At 35.4% G+C, this 17,825-nt stretch overlaps 1 protein-coding gene across 5 annotated transcripts in view; it reads left to right on the plus strand.

The window, feature by feature from the left end:
* Nucleotides 1–15,167, plus strand: part of LOC142342656 (uncharacterized) — a 201,459-nt gene extending 186,292 nt beyond the window's left edge. For all 5 annotated transcript variants that reach the window (XM_075394110.1, XM_075394106.1, XM_075394109.1 and 2 more), the window contains exons 21-23: nucleotides 12,606–13,045; nucleotides 13,375–13,447; nucleotides 13,755–15,167. In XM_075394110.1, the coding sequence (XP_075250225.1) occupies nucleotides 12,606–13,045; nucleotides 13,375–13,447; nucleotides 13,755–14,976 (1,735 nt within the window). In that variant the 3' untranslated portion in view covers nucleotides 14,977–15,167. The remainder of the gene's footprint in view (nucleotides 1–12,605; nucleotides 13,046–13,374; nucleotides 13,448–13,754) is intronic.
* Nucleotides 15,168–17,825: the final 2,658 nt, after the last annotated feature.

Raw genomic sequence — 17,825 nt, forward strand, 5'->3', positions numbered from 1 at the left:
CGTACTCTGTTATTGCTATTTTTCCTGTTTTGTTTGCACGTCTGCATTCTTCTGGCGTTACTATGACGTCAGTTGTAAGATAAATTTGGTCATATGCTAAAGAAGAGTGCGATGAAAATCCACAGTGCCATCTTAAAGCTTGCGATTTTACTCGACACATCACTGCCTCTACTTTTGTTCTGTACGATCTTTGATACAGTGTCACCGTTGCAGGTGCAACTTTAATATTTTCCGGTTTAATGTTGCATTGAGCTACTTGATTTAAAGCATACATTTTGCTTTCTTTCATTTTTGAACAGTCATAATGAACAACTTTTAACGTAGGGGAGATGTCATCCAACTCATTTCTAACTGAGGGTCTACAAAAAGATACAACAGTAAAGACAAACAAAACAGTTAAATATTTATAAAGGAAGTTATTGTTTTTCATAATAACTTTATTTTATTAGTGATTGACTGAGTTTTTGGTTTTTTTAGTGTCAGAAAGCTAAGAATAAGGCTGGAAGAAGTAAGAGAAAAGGTCTCGGAAGTTAATTTTCCGATGATTTGAACCTTTAACGTAAATATATAAGGTAAGATTTAAGTAAATCCCGCTTGATAGCGAGTAGTAAGTTTTTTCAATCGTCCCGAAATTCGACGATCGATTCGAGATGAACGTTGATCATCCGAGGGAGTTGGGTTTGCTTCGGGTGATTGTACACGGGTTTGTGTTCTAACCGGGCTGACTCTAATGTCAGGTGGATCTGCAAAACGAATACGTGTTTCGGGATATGGGGTAGAACTTCTAGTTCTACTACGACTACGGTTATCAGGTGTTTGTGTGTTATCTACAAACGTAGTTGAAAAACCTTCTTGAAATCCTGAATCAGGTTTTGTTATTGTGGTATTGTTATCTTCAAATATTTTTTCATGATTATTTTCATTTTGTATGTTATCCGAATTACTTGTAAAATTGTCTACTGGGAAAAATTCAGTTTCAGTATAGGGTTGTTGAAAGGAAAATTTATTCATTGGCTTATTAAGTTTTTCAACTTGTTTATTCATTAAATTTTTGTAGAATGGTTGGAAGTTTTCATTCCTTAAACCATAGTCAACAACTAATTCTGAAATTGCGTTTTCGATTGGGAAGTACTCAATTAGATGGTTTCTATGGGCAACTTTTTTGACAGTTTTGTTTGAAACAAGTTCTATTTCGTAATTTACATTTGTCAATTTTTTGTTACTTCATACGGTCCTGTTCTTAGTTCATGTAACTTTTTGGATTTTCCGTCCTCGAATGAGTGGTTTTCCATTAACACTAGTTGTCCTACGTCTAAAGGCTTACCTAGTTTATGTTTGTTTCTGTTTTGATGTGCTTTGGAGTTAACTTCTAGGCTTCTGTTGTATGCAGTTTTGTAAATTTGTTTGAATTGATTTTCACGAGCAAGCAATGAACTACTTAGTTTTGGTTTTAGTAGTTTATCTATTTGATCGTTGTTGCTACTTTGTTCTGAATGCTTGTGGAGTGGTAAATCTTTGCAAAATTCTGAATTACAAGTTAAATCGGAAGACCTTAATAATCCTAATTTCAGAGAAAGGGGAATTTGGGGCTTTTGGCCAAAAACGATTTCGTAGGGTGTTAATCCTGTACTAGTGTTTGCTGTTGTGTTATGAGCAAACGCGAACTTTGGTGCTAAGTCACTCCAATTACGATTAGCTTGTTCAAAAAAGAATCGGAAATGTGTGCCAAGATGTTTGTTTTGGATCTCAACTTTTCCGTTGGTCCAGGGAGAATATGCTGTTCTAGGAGCATGCGTAATTCCAAGTTCATGAGTCCAACTTGTGAACTCCTCATTCATAAAGGCTGATCCTTTATCATACACAAGTTTTTGTGGGATGCCAAAAGTAAGAAAAAATTTCTCAAGTGCTGATATTGTTTCGCTTGCTGATGTTGATGAAACTGGGTAGACTTGGATGTAACGAGAAAAGGAATCAATTACTACTAGGCAATGTTTGTTTCCGTTCGAAGGTGGATTTATTGGACCTTTGTGATCTATATGTACCGTGTGGAAAGGGAAGGGTACAGTTTCTGTCCATTTTTCAAGTGGTGCTTCATTTAAGTCTTTGCGTTTTTGTTTATTTTTTTGACAGTCTAAACAATTCGCTATTAAGTGAGAAACCCATTTATATAAACCTGGCCAATAGAAAAAGCGTTTTATGCTTGACAATGTTTTATCTTTTCCAGAGTGTCCAGAAAGCGAATCTTGGTGAGCTAAATCAAAAATTTTTAAGAAGACGGATAATGGTGCGCATATTTTGATGTTTTGAATATTTGGATCTTCAGTTGGTTGTTTAATACATAAAATGTTTCCAATTAGGCAAAGATTTTCAAAATTATTCAAGTACGTTTTCATGGCTTTTGATTGTCGAAATTTTACATTTTTCTCATCTTTGTTTCCTGATTCAGAAAGTTGTCTTACAGTCTGAATGACTGGGTCTTTGAATTGTTCCTGGCTGATTGCTGCTATGTTCAAGTCAATATCTTTAGCAAAACTAGATAATTTCTCGATTAGTTCTTTTCCATCTGAAATTTCGTTATTTTCACAAATTGGTTTTGCTAGTCGAACACTTGCTATTCTATCAAAGTTTGCTTTGCTTGCTTCAATCTCTTGCTCAAGACTCATGTCATCTATTTCTAAATCTGATAATTCAACAGAATCTAACAGAGGATCGTCTTCTGTTGTAGAAAATTTTTCAAAGTGCTCCTTTTCCTTTTCCAAATTATCATCAAATTCTAAAGACAAATCAGAGTAGTAATTTTCACTGTCGTCTTGTTCGCTTAGGATTGGCTCTTTGAGTGGGAATTTTCCGCGATAGTGATTTATTGCATTTCCTTTCAAGAAGGATTCTGATATGTCCGAAGTTGAACAAATTCGATCACTGGGTTTATAGTTTGTCTGAAAAAATTGTTCATTTTCAAAATTCAGTTTTTTAACTCCTTGAAAAGTTTGTTTTAGAATGGGGTAGCAATCATTTTTCTGTCCCTTTTCATTGTCATGCAACACGAAGTATTTTTCTTCGTTGCCTGACTCGTCGTAGAATTTAATGTCTTTCGGAATTTTTTTGTGTTTCAGTTGATACTTGTCTAAGTCTTTTATCGAGACGTTTCTACTTAGAATGTCTGGAAAGGCTAGGTTTTTGCCTTCTGTCCAAATTATTTTTAAGTTTTGGAATTGTGAAATGACAAGTTGATAGCGGAAAAATCGATGAGATAATTTTCCTCTACGTCCCCAAAGATACAGTAGGGGCTTGTGGTCTGTGTAGAGATAAACTGGATGTGGAGAACCTATTATGTAATGCTCATACGTTTGTAGAGCAGAAATTACGCCACAAAGTTCTCTAGCTGTTGTACTCATTTTTTGCTCATCTTTTGTGTAAACTCGAGAATTAAATGAAACTATCCGTTTTCCGGTAGGAAATTCTTGAACTAAAATTGAACCAACACCAATTGATGATGCATCTACATGAACATGGAAGGGGTATCTGGTGTCAGGAATTGCTAAGACTGTATCTTCACTTATACGATCCTTAATTTCTCTGAACAACTTCTCGTGTTCATCTGTCCATTGAAAAGTGGTTTCAGTTTTTATAAGATCGTAAAATGGCTTACTGTCTACATGCAGATTCTTTATGTACATGCTGTAAAATCCTAAACAACCTAGGACTCGCATTACATCTCGTTTATTCTCAGGTGTCTTTAAGGCTTTGAGATCTTCAACCCTTTTCTTTACTGGTTGAATTCCGTCTTTTCCTACTACATGTCCTAAGAATTGTACTTTACGCAAAAAGAATTTTGTTTTCTCAGGTTGAGCTTTCAGTCCTGCTTTGCGTAGCAAAAGATGGTACTTTTTTATGATTGCATACATCTCTTCAGCTGTCTGAGCTTGCATGATTGTGTCATCAATATAAGTCACGGCTTGTCTACATTTTATTAAGGGTGCAAAATGGATTGTCATTATCCTACTGAAAAAGTTTGGTAGTCCGCAAAGTCCGTAAAAACCACGTTGAAACGTGTATTGTTTTGAACCTATTACGAAACTCGTCAATTGTTGTGTTTCCTCCGTTAGAGGGACTTGATTATATGCAGAACATAAATCACTTGTAGTGAAGTAGTTTCCGTTTAGTCTAGTCAGTAAAGAACCTATTGGCTCTAGAGGCCATGAATACTTACTTAGGTCTGTTATTGAGTTTAGATACCTAGCGTCTATTACTAGTTTCACTATGTTTCCCTTTGGAAGGATGATAACGGGATTAATAAATGACAATCCCATTTCGGTGTCGTCTCCCATTTCTCGAATTATTCCTGCTTTACAGAGCTGATCTAGCAAAATTTCAAGTTTTTCCTGATGGTGCAATGGCACTCGTGATGGTCTCTGCTTAGTCAAGGTTGAATTTGGTAGAAGTTTTACGTGAAATTTTTGCTTTATTTTGCCAACGTCATACTTGTGCTGAGAGTAGACGTCCTTGTCTCTGGCAAGAAGTTTCATGAGATCTAGTAATTGTGCATCATTAATGTCAGATTGACTGAAGTCAAATTTTTTGAGAAACTCACGGTCTGATTTACTAAATATTTCCAGTTTTTCTGGTGGTATTTGTTGTGGTCGAATTTCACCTTCTATTGTTGCTTTTGGTTTTAAGTCTTTTAGATCTTGACTAAAATCTGTTTCTAATTCATTGTGGTCTGCAAATTCTTTTTCTTGAACCTTTTTCTGAGCTTTTTTCAGCTTTTGTCTAATATCTGTTTTGTCTAATTTCGGATTTTCTAAAGTCTGAATTGGGTTTTCGACTTTTTCAGTCACATGAAAGATGTGATTGAAATCTGTTTCAGTTTCTGTTAAGACATCTAAGAACGAGACGTTATCAATCAGTGTGTACTTTTGTGTTTTTTTGCAAATTTCTTCCAAAGTGTATCCTATTGAACCTTTATCTATTGTTACTTTACGATCACCAGGGTTATTTAGCATTATTGGCAACTCTTTTTCTTTTCTTACACAATAGACGTTGTATGTGTAAATACTTTTGCCCTGGAGTCGATTGTCAATTATAAATGATGTTCCTTGTTTGAAAAATTGGTTTGATGGTGTAATTGTTAGTACTCTGCTAGATTTCGGTGCTAGTTCGAAAGGTCTGTTAAGTACAACTTTTTCAAATTTACTTACAAAAGGATAACTTTTTGTTTGATATTTTGAGAGTGTGATTGAGACGTTTGGATAAATTTTTAAGTTCATTTTTGGAGTTGTGAACTCGATTGATTTTGTTGCAAAATTCAAAAAGTCCATTCCTAGGATGTTTAATTCGCAACCGTTTTTCTCTGAAACCCATGTTTTGAGATCTGTGTAATATTTGCCTTCAATGTCAAATGAGATTGGGACATGAATGTAGCCTAAGAATTTTAATCGTTCACCGTTGACTGCAATTGTTTTCTGTTTTGACTCAATTAGTTTAACATCAATCAGTGACTTAAGTTCTTGTAGGAAATCAAAGTTTATTAGGGAACACGTTGCTCCTGTGTCAACTAGAAACTGCGATTCGAAACCGTTATGTTTATTACTGTCTCCGACGGCGTGAATGTACAAGTTAATAAAAATGTTTGTCTTTTTATTTTTGTACGGAGACTCGTCTAGTTTAAATTAATTTCATCTTGTTGATTGTCCACAAAGAATCCATTAACTTTATTTTCTCTGAATTGAACTCTGTTTGAGTTACGGTCTCTACTGTTATCTCTAGAATTCTGATTAGAACTGTTACTTCTTCTATAGTCCTGTCTTGGACTGCTTGACTCACGATACCTTGTTCGGGAATCGTTTCGATCATATTGTCGTTCCCTGGAATAGTTCCTATTATCCTGGGGTCTACGATCGTTGGATCTGCTATTATAGCGTCGATCTCGATTCTCAAAGCTTTGTGAGCGATTTCTGAAGTTATTGTTCTCAGATCTAGGATGAGGAGAGTATTGTCTGCGGTTATCTTGGTTGTAGTAACTGTTATGTGGTCTAGTGTCTTGTCTGTATCGGTTCTGATTTCTATCATAACTATCTTCTCTTGGACGACGTTCTCTATAGCTTTGATAGTTATCTCTAAACTTATCTCTTTGCTGTGGTTGTTGTCTGTTTTGTTCTTTAAAGTCTCTGTTTGCATAGCAATATGCTATTGTGTGACCCGACTTTCTGCAAAATTTACAAAATCGTGTGTAATTTTGTTTATTTCTAGGCTCGTTTGGGTTGTAGGCTGCGCTAATTCTGTTGTTTTTCATTAAACTTGCTAATTCTTGGAGCTGGTCTTTTATACCATCTATCTCCATTTTATTGTCTATGCTGCTAGATGCTGTACCTGTGAAATCACTACTTACTGCAAAACTTAAGTCTTTAGAGCTAACTTGATTTCTAAGTTGTTCCCATGTTGCGTTGGGTGTTTCTATCAAATATTGATGCGCTTTTTGTTTAAGTGCTGGAGGAGTTAGTCCTCTTACAAAAAATTCCATACACTTAGTTTGCCTTTGAGCATCTGTGAATGGGTCGGGCCATCCCTTTTCCACTGCTTTTGTTAGTCTGTGTACGTAACTTTTGATTAATTCATCTGGTTGTCTACGAATGTTTTCTACCTCAATTCGTTTTCTGTACTTGTCTTTCTCGTCTGTGAATCTATTTAGGAAACCTGTCCTAACATCATCCCATGGTTCCGCTGCGGGCAAGGAATCGAACCATTGGGCTGCTGGTCCTCTTAAGACTGAGCCAAATAATGCTTTTCTACGTGCGTCATATGCATTTTGTGCATCTCCTGGTCCTGGTCTAACTCCTAATGAAAACTCTATTTTTCTCTCTATTAGACTTAGAAAATCTGCTACGTCCTCACTTGGGTCTAAGCCTGTAAATTTTTCAAGAGAAATGTCTGGGTATGCTACGATGTTAGCCATTTTTGTTTTAAGGTTTTTGTTGAATTATTACTAAGTTTTTATATGAAAAAGATACTATAAACGAAAGAAGCAATATAAAAGTCTAATCAAAAGAATTTGAAGCTATGCAAAGGTCAAACAATTTTTTATAGAATTTAGAAAATATTCAGACAATTTGCTTAAACAAATGGTCCTATCTCAAAAACACTATTTGGGGTACGAAGTGCGTCTAAAATTTGGTTAAACTTTGGGTTGTTTTCCGCATGTGTTATGTAACAAGCTAGTCCTGGAATGTTATCAAAATTAATGAAAATGTACATATATTGCTTTTTCTTATCTAATTTATAACTAGTAACTTTGCCTGTATTATGACCAAGTTTGATTATAATATTCAAGAAGTTAGCGTCAATATTCATCGAATTCAACTTTTGCTCTAAAAAAGGTGTAATTTTTGACAGTATAAGTTACAAAATTAGGTACTAGAGTGAACTAGAGTTCAATATAACTATTGGGCGTGTGCAAAGCTTTCAAAGTTTTGTAAAAATCAGGATTAGAACTTGCATATGTTATAAAACTGTGTAGGCGCGGATCGTTAACAAACCTGTAATAAATAATCAGAGATTGTTTATCGTTATTTAAGGTGTACCTTTTAACTTTTGCAACTTTATCGTCGTACAAAATTGTTACATTTAGATGCTTTGTACTAATATCCATAAGCTTGAATATAAGACAATAAGAATAAAAATGAGTTTTTGTTTTATTTTTCACTTCGTTTTATACAAAAATTTTTGAGATTAAATAATTATGGGCATTTGTTCATTCGTTGATAGCAACCATCTTCGGTTAGTCGAAATTCTATCCAGAAAAATTTTCCTGACTGACAAAATTTTGGTTTTTGATTGCTTTCAGAGTAGGCGGTTGTTAGTATTGGCCTATATACTCTGACTCGATAGGAAATGATTTGATTATCGCTATCAGATTTTCTTATTAGAACACAATAAACTATTTCTTTTTGGATTATTTCTTTAACAAAGTCAGGTAGTGTGGGTGATAACATGCAAACTTTTTCAAACTTATAGAGTTTATTATCTGGCAAGGGTACTAATTTCAGATTTTGGCTGCTTTCGCTCATTTATTGGAAGCGTGTGGTAGAGTGTACATACATTGTAAATCGATGATTGAGCCACGTTTATTAAGTCTATTAAACAAATAATCTAGAGAGGTGTTTTCAGTTTTGAAAATGGTTACTTGACCAACAGTTTTTGTTATTTTGATACGGTAGACTATTGTCACGTATGATTGTTCAACGTCAGTGACGTATTTGAGCACTCGACAGTCTGCTGAGTTATCCTTAATACTTATTTGTTTGTCTCCTATTAGGTATTCCATAAACTTTTTTGCAAAAACTGGAAATTTAAATTTGTTGAAGTGAATTTGTAGCAGAATTATACGTAACCCAACAAGTGCAATCGAATATATGGCTCAGAAAAACGAAGGAGAAACTTAAATATTACAAAATACCAGTAAAGGGAACGTTTACTGAAAAAGGTTGCACGAAAAGATCGTGTTATTTCCTTTAAGTTTGCCGTTTTGGTGGTTAGTTTTGGACAAAACGCTATATTTCTATTAGTATATGAACTTAAAACAGGCGTTAATAGTCTTCAATAGCTATTTTCTTGTTTCTGTGTTCGAATATTTAGTCATACTTCAGGATTATTGGCGAATTTCAGGAAATTATTCGGAATTTTGAGGCCAATTTTGAGATTTGTGCCGCTAATTTGTATCCAAAATGAGATATTTTTCACTTGTTGTGGTTCAATTTGGGTAATTTTTTACAAGTTCTGGGCAATTTTTGGATTACCTGAGTGAATTTTGGGTCAATTTTGGGCAAAAAATGACAATTTTGGGTCAATTTTGATCAATTACCAGATCAATTTAGACAAAATATTGTAAGATCTTGGCAAATTTTGACAATTCTTTACCAAAAGCGGGTGTTTTCTTAATGAAACAGGGTGAAATCGGGAAAATTTTGGCTAAACTTGACAATTTTTTGACAATTTTGGGCTAATATGTCAATAATTTGGGTCAAATCTAATAGTTTCGGGTTAAAATTATTTCAATTTTGTGTCTAAAAGCAAAAATTGTGGTCAAAATTTACTACATATAGTTAGTTATTGGTTAATTTCAGGCAAATTCTGGATTAAAACCGATAAATTTGCATGAATTTCAGATAAAAACTGAAATATTTTGGTCAAAAATGGGCAAATTTAGGACTAAAGGCTCTAAAATTGGGCACTTTTTAGGTAAAAATTGAAAAAATTTGGTCTAAATAAGTGAATTTTAGGAATATATGAGCTTAATTTGGCAATTTTAGAGAACAATCTGGGCTTATTTTGGTGAAATTTAGTGGATTTTGGCACCAAAACTCAATTATTTAGTCAAAACTGAGGTGAATTTAGGCAAAAAACACACAATTTCTACACCAAACAGGGCTAAATTCTTCAAAAATCTAATAAAATTTAAAAGTTTTCACTTTATTCCGGACAATTCTTGTGAAAAATTCTGTAAAATTGGCTGATTTTAGGAGGAATTCTCATAAATTCCTGTTAAATTAGGCAGAAAATAGGCAAAATCGGGCTAAAAATCTCATAAAACCAACTTTGCTTAACTCAAAACTATGAAATTTTGGAAATTGGGGGGCTAAATCGGGGCGTTATAGTGACTGCTGGGGTGTTTGGTTAACAATACAACGTTATTTGTAGCTATCAGAGTGATTTATTAACTTCTAGATACATTAAAAGGTACACTATGCATGTATAATGAAGCAAAACAACGTTAAACTAGGCTTATTTGCATGTGGGTCAATTTGTTTTTGCAATACTATGGGTTTGGAGGATGATAAGTTCGACAATTTAAATGATAAATCAAAAGTTAAGATGTATAGGACACGCTAAGGTTAAGTTACGGACAATAAATGCGAGCTAGATTAATGAATATTGATGTATGATTTCGTATATAGGACTAGGGGGGATAGTACAGTTCGTTATGCTAACAGTATTAAAGATTTGGTTAAGTTGAACACAATTATTTAGTCTAAAAGTAACATTAATGTGACCGGTCTTGTCGAATTTTGTGCGGGGGGGAGTACAAATACGTCTTTTTATGATACACAATTATGTACTCACGTGTGCGCTTAAAAAACCAACCTACAGTGTCAAAATTTGGGTCTGAGAAGCAAAGAACCGGTGCTCAAAGTTATTAAATCAGTGGACTGTTCTTTTGTGGGGAGAACCCGTCTCTTTTAGTCGGTCGTAATTGAGACGTTCAGAATCTTAGAACATCTCACACAGGTACTGGGATAGCGCGGTATGTGGCCCTACCATAGAACCTGTGTGACCTCTGGGTTTTTGGTTTGGAAAACTAGCCACAAAAAGTCCACCAGGCTCCTAAATGTGTGAGCAACCGACGTTCTTTATTCCTCGTCGCACCAGTTTTTAACTCTGATGTGGTAGGTATTTTATTCGCTTGATCTTAATTACCACACTAGAGCTAAACCTATATTATTGTAGCGACCTTAATTGCGTGCTAGAATAAGTCTCACAATATGCTCACAATGTTCTTTGCTAATTTCCAAATCTATGTGTTATTTGCTAGAAAATAAAATTGGTTAGATACAAAGGTTAATTAGTAAATAGATAAAAATGATAGAGCACAATTGGGGATTAATTCCTACTTGAAAATATGGTGGGGTATCTAATCTTAATCAAGAAATTGAATCCATCTTACTGCTGGATATGAATAATAATTTAACTCTATTTTTGTTAGAAAATTGGCAGACTTACAATTGCTGCAGATAGTCCCGCTTAGCGGAGAAAATAGTGGTTTCGCTCTTAGAGCAGAGAGAGGAAGAGAGAGAAGAGAATTTTTTGGTTAGATTTTTAGCGTCTTACTTTCGCGCTGGTTGAGTTTTGTTCTGATTTCCTTCAGCAGCAAAATCTAGTCTCGTGCGTGTTTATAATTGAGTCAACACGACTAAAAAATCACAAGACCTATGACTAGCTCCGAATCAATTCCTAGGTTATTCGTGGAGCCGACTACTACTCGTCTTTAGTCATATATTCGTTTCAGAATTGGTGCTGAAGAGCGGCCTGGATAGCTTCAGTATCCTTCACGTATTACGCGTATTAATAGCGGTGGTGAATCAGCCGGTATGGACCGCTGCATAGTGTATTAAATAATACACAGCAGTGTTTGGCTATGAATAATGTATTCATTCACTCAACGCAATTCACGCAGCATAGCTCTCTCTTAATATTCCGTCAGTTTAGACTAAGTCTAAAGTGTTCACAAAGTCGACGGTTAAATAATTATACTCTCTGTAGTATCGGTAATTGCGGCGGCAATTATCCAATTAGCAATACTACACCATGAGCAGCGGTCCGCTGGTGCTCGCAACTACTCGATGCCTGGAAAAATCATACTTTTGATAACATCCTGTTTTTGAGACCTTCGTTACTTAAATCAAAATTTAGGAAATCTCTAAATTACATACATTTTAGGAATTTTCTATTACTGGACAGGTAGGGCTTATATTCTGCACTCGCTATTTTATTTCCAATTTGACGTGCTCTTTTTATCCCAAACTATTATTGCTATTTACTCTATTGTATCCAATAAATAGGCTTTTAGCGAGAAAATGAAAATTTTTGAATTTTTTTCCTTGTCTGTCAAACCCAACTATCTGTGTTTTGGTCAATATTGCAGCACTTTTATCGCTAAGCACTCTATTGAGGAGCTTCGTATGTACGCAGTTATTAGTTTGCGTGCTAAAATTTTCAGACACAAACCCATTGTTTTTTCAATTGTGCCAAAACTAAGTAGGAAACAAAAAAGCCTGGCAAATAATTGAGAAAGGTAAATTGAAAAATATTTCGCACTCCCGTTACAAATAATTTGTTTTTTTTATTTCCTCGAAAAAATTTTTCGTGTTATGTTTCAGGACAACTGCTACATTGCAGTAAAATTTTTCAGAGGAAATGACACAACGAAATATTGGTAACAGAAGTGCGTCAACTTTTCAGTTTATTTGCCAAGCTAGAAACTTCTATTCCTTTGAAAATTATCAACAGGAGCCCGACAAATTTAACCGCATACTTAGACAAGAGAATTGCCTCAGGACTGTCTAAACAATTTTTTAGTACAGAAAAAGTGATCTCGTATGTTTTTCTGATTATATTTAATGTTCTTGACAAATGATATCACTCGACAGGTTCCGACCTAAATGATTGTCCCTCCATGCTCTATACGTATTCATGTATTGTGCAATTTATACAGCATTTGGTAATTCAAATCTAATCTAAAAAGCTCATGCAAAAGTTACAAGTTGCTTCATTTTGTCATATATCGCTATCGCTGAATGTTTTTAATCTTAAATAGCATATAAGAATCATATATGGAAATCTTGGCAACCATAGCAAGATCATATTAAAAAAAAATTTGTATGGCCTGTATGGGACCAGATATGGTTCCCAAGAATCGTCAACCCGGGTGCTGACCAAACCTTTTTCTTGAGGTAAATGGCGGAATTGCTGTTGTGTTCTATCAAGTCACCCTTGAATTCTTTGTGCTTAACTTATTTGACATTGGTTTCCTCAGGGGTGCTTTTTTGTTTTAGTTCTCTCCGCGGAAACGAACGCCAACTGCGTGGAACAGTAACAATCAACCTAGCCCTCTCTCTTCTGCTTCTCAACATATCCTTCATCGTAGCCGCCCTCCGAACCCGATTTGACCATTCCTCAATTTGCGATTGGGTCGCCCTCTCCATGCACTATTTCACCCTTACAACACTCCTGTGGTTCGTAGCCGACGCTGTCTTTCTATTCCAACAATTGTCAACTCATTTTGAAGTGCGAGGAACCAACAAAACCGGTGCGAGTGTTGTGGTGTCCAACGGGACTCGAACCCAGAACGGCAATGGACCTGGAGTGTCCAGTACTCTGGGTTCGGTTGCGGTCGGGAGGGTTGGAGGGGCGTCCCCGAATAGTGGGGCGATGGTGCTAAACAGTCAAAATTGTCTCTCAATGCCTGCTTTGAAGTATTTCGTCATTGCCTGGGGTGAGTTGACGTAATGCTTGTCATGTTAGCCGACAGGGGGCTTAGACGACAAAATCATGAGAAATTTAGCTGGTGACCGCCGGAGAGTACTGGAGAGTGTAACTAGGTGGTTAGACCTTCGTTACGCTGGATGATAAAAAAACTACCATTCCATTCTCAGTTTAGGAAATATCCTCTCAAATTGACCAATCACAACTCCAGAATTGTTCTATTTGCTCCTTTTTGGCTAAATTTTGCAATCTTTGTTTTCGACTAAGCCCCTAATGCGTCGTCCGCCAGCTAAACCGTATATCAGAAAGTAGCAGAATAAACAAATTTGTTTGTTTCAGTGACCCCACTGCTGATAATTGTCCCGATGTTGATGATAAACAATGGAGAGTTGTTCCATATCAACGATATATAGTAAGTTCAACATTAAGTTGGAAAGATATCGCATTTTTTGAAAAGTCTAGGATTAAAAAAAAATATCACTTGTCCTTTATTTTCTTTTGAATCGACCACTGAATTGAGATTTTCATGCTGCCTTAATAAAGAAAACAAACAGGTGTTAAAACAGGAGTTTGAACTAACTAATTGCAACTTATAGAACCTTTAAACAAATACTTATTTTTGAAATCATTAGGTATTCTTTCAACTTTGAAAAAACAACTGATTTGTCTGATGATATGCTAACATTTAACTCAATTGATTGGATAATTTTTTGTTTCAGCTGTAGGATAACTGACCAATCAGAGCAGATAGCTTACTATCTCTCATTGGCTGTTCCCGCGGCCATCGTGGTCATTGTGGGCCTTTGTGTCTATCTATTTGTCATTCTGTGGATTTACTGCTGCAAAAACTGCTGTTCTCACTCTAACCAGTTACCACACATGCCCTTAAACGACGGGTACCTAGAGACCCTTAGCAGCACATTAAGCAAAAACACAAATTGTCACCAACAACATCACCTCCTCAACCCGGGTTCGAACCCCAGCGGGACCCCCTCTCCAAACAATTTTCACAAAGGTCCAACAGTTTTGTACGATACTTCAGACGCAAGTTTGACAGCTTTTAAGAAACACGTTTTGTCAATGACAATTTTGCTTGCCTTGTTTTCTGCAACATGGCTTTTCGCTCAATCGCTGGACCTCCAAACTTTCGACTTTGTATTCTGCTTTGCAAACGTCACTCAAAGCTGGCTATTTTTCTCTGAAAAGTGCATCCTTCTTTCCGAAGCGAGGAATGCGTGGAAAAGGTTGTTCAACAATGCCGGGGCCGATTCTAGAAACGAAGACACGGCCAGGGGTAAACTTTTACCCAAAAACTCATCGCCTGCTAACTACGGAGGTGCAGTTTCACCAACTCATAGCTTAGTTTCCACCATGAAAGACACACTAGACAAACGGGAATTAATTAACAATCATTCTACAATGCCAACGATGGTTAACAGAAACCATTCAGCTTCGCAAAGTTCCATCCAAAATACGATTAAACTCGATAGAGCGTCGCCTGCCTCGGCTACAAACCCAATTTTAAACTCCTCAAGCAACATCGCGGGTTACGACACGAAGTCGCCTTCGTATAACCAGAACAAACCAAATCGTCAGAACCCCACTTCGGGCAACTCGACAATCCGAAAGGAAACCAGTAATGTATTGTCCAACGGAAATTTCCACGCCCCGAGAAAACCACCGCCCGATTTTATTAGCCCGACGTTACCCAAAAACAGTCTAATTAGCCCGAACAACACTGCTCTGGAATCTCTCTCGGTTTTCACTAGTTTTGCAGGCTCTGATCCTTCCTTTTATGGTCATAGTTACAGCCCGACTTCGAGAGAGTGTTTAGAGGGTGGAGATGCTTATGGCGCGACTTACATGCAATCGGCAAATGCTTTTGAACGAGAAACGCCGAGTGCCTGTGATTCGGATCCGAATCGAGAGTCGTACGTGTAGCGAAGTTGACATCTATGAACAGTTTAGAGGTTGATAATTGTGACGATTAATATGAAACTAATGAAAGCATAACTTTTGCATGTATAAATGGTGTGTTTGAGCTGCCGTGTAATGGTTTATGATCTGTAAGCATAACGTTTGCAATTCGAATTTTAATTGTATAGTTCAAGCAATTTGTAGTTTGGCATTAACTAATTTTTAGTTGAACACTACCAATCGATTGATGATATTAGGCCGCGAATTGTACACTTTCATCGAGCAAATTTACTCGAAAACGTTTTCACTGCTCACGCTAGTTCCGACCGCACTTTGTGGGGGGGGGGGGGGGGGGGACTATATACTCAACTTGTTTTATGTTCTGTCAAGATTGGAGACAATTTCAAGTTCTCATTAGACTGTGAGTTAGAGAAAAGATAGTTTTGGTATGATCGTGAGTTTTTACAATCAAAAGGAATCGAATTGTATGGGAGAGCAGTTTTTTTAAATTATTTTACATTTTTTTTGTTTTTTTTTTCATGTCAATTCTCGACCAAAAGTTTTGTTAGCGAAATTAAAGTAGCGACAGAGCTCATATACACTCAAATGCAGTCCAATGAGCGTCTGGTTCGATTTTAGGGAATAGCCATGCTTTTTATGGCCTGTTTTTCTTTAACTTTAAAAAAAAATTTGAGTTATACCAGCATTTATTGCAATTTATGTGGTATTGTGAGTGACTATCAATAGTTAAAAGAGGAGCAAGTGAACATATTTAGATTGTTAAATTGAGACCAAATGGCGGTTATAACCTTGAAAAATATTTTTCAAAAAATGCGACTATTGTTGAACTTCGCCCCCATTTTTATTATTGCTTGTCAACTTTCAGCTTGGTCAAGAGCTAGTGGGTTTGCAATTTTGATACTAAAGAGTTTTCAAAACAATCTAGAACTGTTTTATAATTGCTCGAAATTTTGGTTCTTTCTGTGGTCTTGTCAAATTATTACAATGCAACCTTTTCACAAGGCAATAGAAAAAGGTCCAAATGAACATATATCTACAGTTTTTAGAGCGTAGTTAATGGATTTTAGTATCTTCGACTTTTCACTTCTCTGTTGAATTTGTAGTTTTTGCCTATATATTGTTACTTTTGTAGTTCTGGGACTTGTTCTTATTAATGACAATTCTCGTTTTCTTTAAATTGACCTATTCGATGCCGTCAGTTGATAATTAATAGTTTTTTTTTTGTTTCGTCCTTAAAAATTTTCATTAATTTTAAGGTACTCCATTCCCCTATAATTGTTATTTTTTAATTCTGGTCGGATTATCGTAACAATGAGAGGTCCTATAGGCAATATAAAATGGTTCATTTTAACATGTGCAAAATTGAAGTGAATAGCTTCATCTCTTTCTTCCCGCTCTCATCTATTGAATATCTTGGTATTGCCTCTTTTACATCCTCTTTTTGTACTCGTAAGAATTATTCTGATTAATGACAGGTCTCATTAGTTTTCTATTGTGATATAAATCAACCTATTTAATGTGGTCAGTTGGAAAGCATTGGTTTTAAAATTTTTTGGTTTTCGAATAATTCAGTGTTTTTGATCATTTTTGGTTCAACTCATTCTGATCATTGACAGATCCCCTACACTTTAACACAAACTTTAACTTTTTTGTTGGTTTATTCAATGAATGTTTTGTTACATGGACAGTAACAGATCAAATAATTTTTGATTACTTGTGATCATAACACTAATTCTTTTCATATAATCGTCTTGATAAGAGGTCCCATTTCAAATGAACATATATAGTCGTTCAGTTGTATAATAATTTAAGAAACATTGTCATAACTGACTGATGATTATATGTACTTGTCAGCTAATAGCTTTTCACTTTAGTAGCTTGAACACTTTGTGTTTTCGTTAAACGGTTGTATATTTTAATAGCGTTTCTGTATTTGATTTTTTTGTATTGTTACAAATTATAGGGCACATTGTTTGTTTGAGGAGTTTTTTGGAGATCTATCCAGTATTTTCTTTAGTTCAAAGCTAAGGTTTGTTATGACTATTGAAATCATGTGGTTCCAAAAGTTCAATGGATTGCTGAAATTTGTCTTTTTTAGACTCAATGTGATTTATATTCACAATTCCCATGTGCTGTCTAGTCGGCGAAAAGTAAAGTTGCGTAGTTTAGGTTTTATCTGTTTCTTAACTTTGTCACTTAGTGTTTTGACGGTGCTCTAATTCGGCACGGCATTATTTTTTACCAGCAGTATTTGGTGTTTTTTAACATTTTTTTATACAAACGAAAAAATGTTTTCGAACAGATGTGAATATTTGAAGTTTCCTATCTCTTCATTTGTTAGAAGATTAAGTCAGAATTGTTTATTAGCGGAATGGGGACATTATTTGCAAATGCGGATTTTCGAGCCTCCTTGTTTCAGATTAAAATGTAATTGGCAACGGGGACTTGATAGGAAGTTTTATAGTTTACAGTATGATAGCTATGCATTAATAAGTATAGATATTGAGCGGATTACCATATGGGTTGTCCTTGTTTTAGGATCTTCACAAGTTTTCAGCATCTAAGAAAAAATAGTTATTCTGCTTATGTCAATTTTCACAGCTCAAAAGTGATTTCAAAATATTTGATTGCTGAATCGGTATATTTGACAGGATAATGTTTCTTTTTATGAGGAAAATAAGATCAAGTAAAACTAAGCAAAATTAACTTGAATAAAATTTTTTACTGAACAGACAAAATTTTTGGTGATATTCGATCAGAATTTTTAATAGTTTCGGTTTTATCTGCGTTTGTGTTATTTTCCTTACCAAAATTTTAAGGCACAAACAATAAACTTTAAAGTAAAACATGTG

This window comes from Convolutriloba macropyga, chromosome 7 (genome assembly GCF_964194025.1).
Source record: "Convolutriloba macropyga chromosome 7, txConMacr16.3, whole genome shotgun sequence".
Classification (NCBI taxonomy): domain Eukaryota; kingdom Metazoa; phylum Xenacoelomorpha; order Acoela; family Convolutidae; genus Convolutriloba; species Convolutriloba macropyga.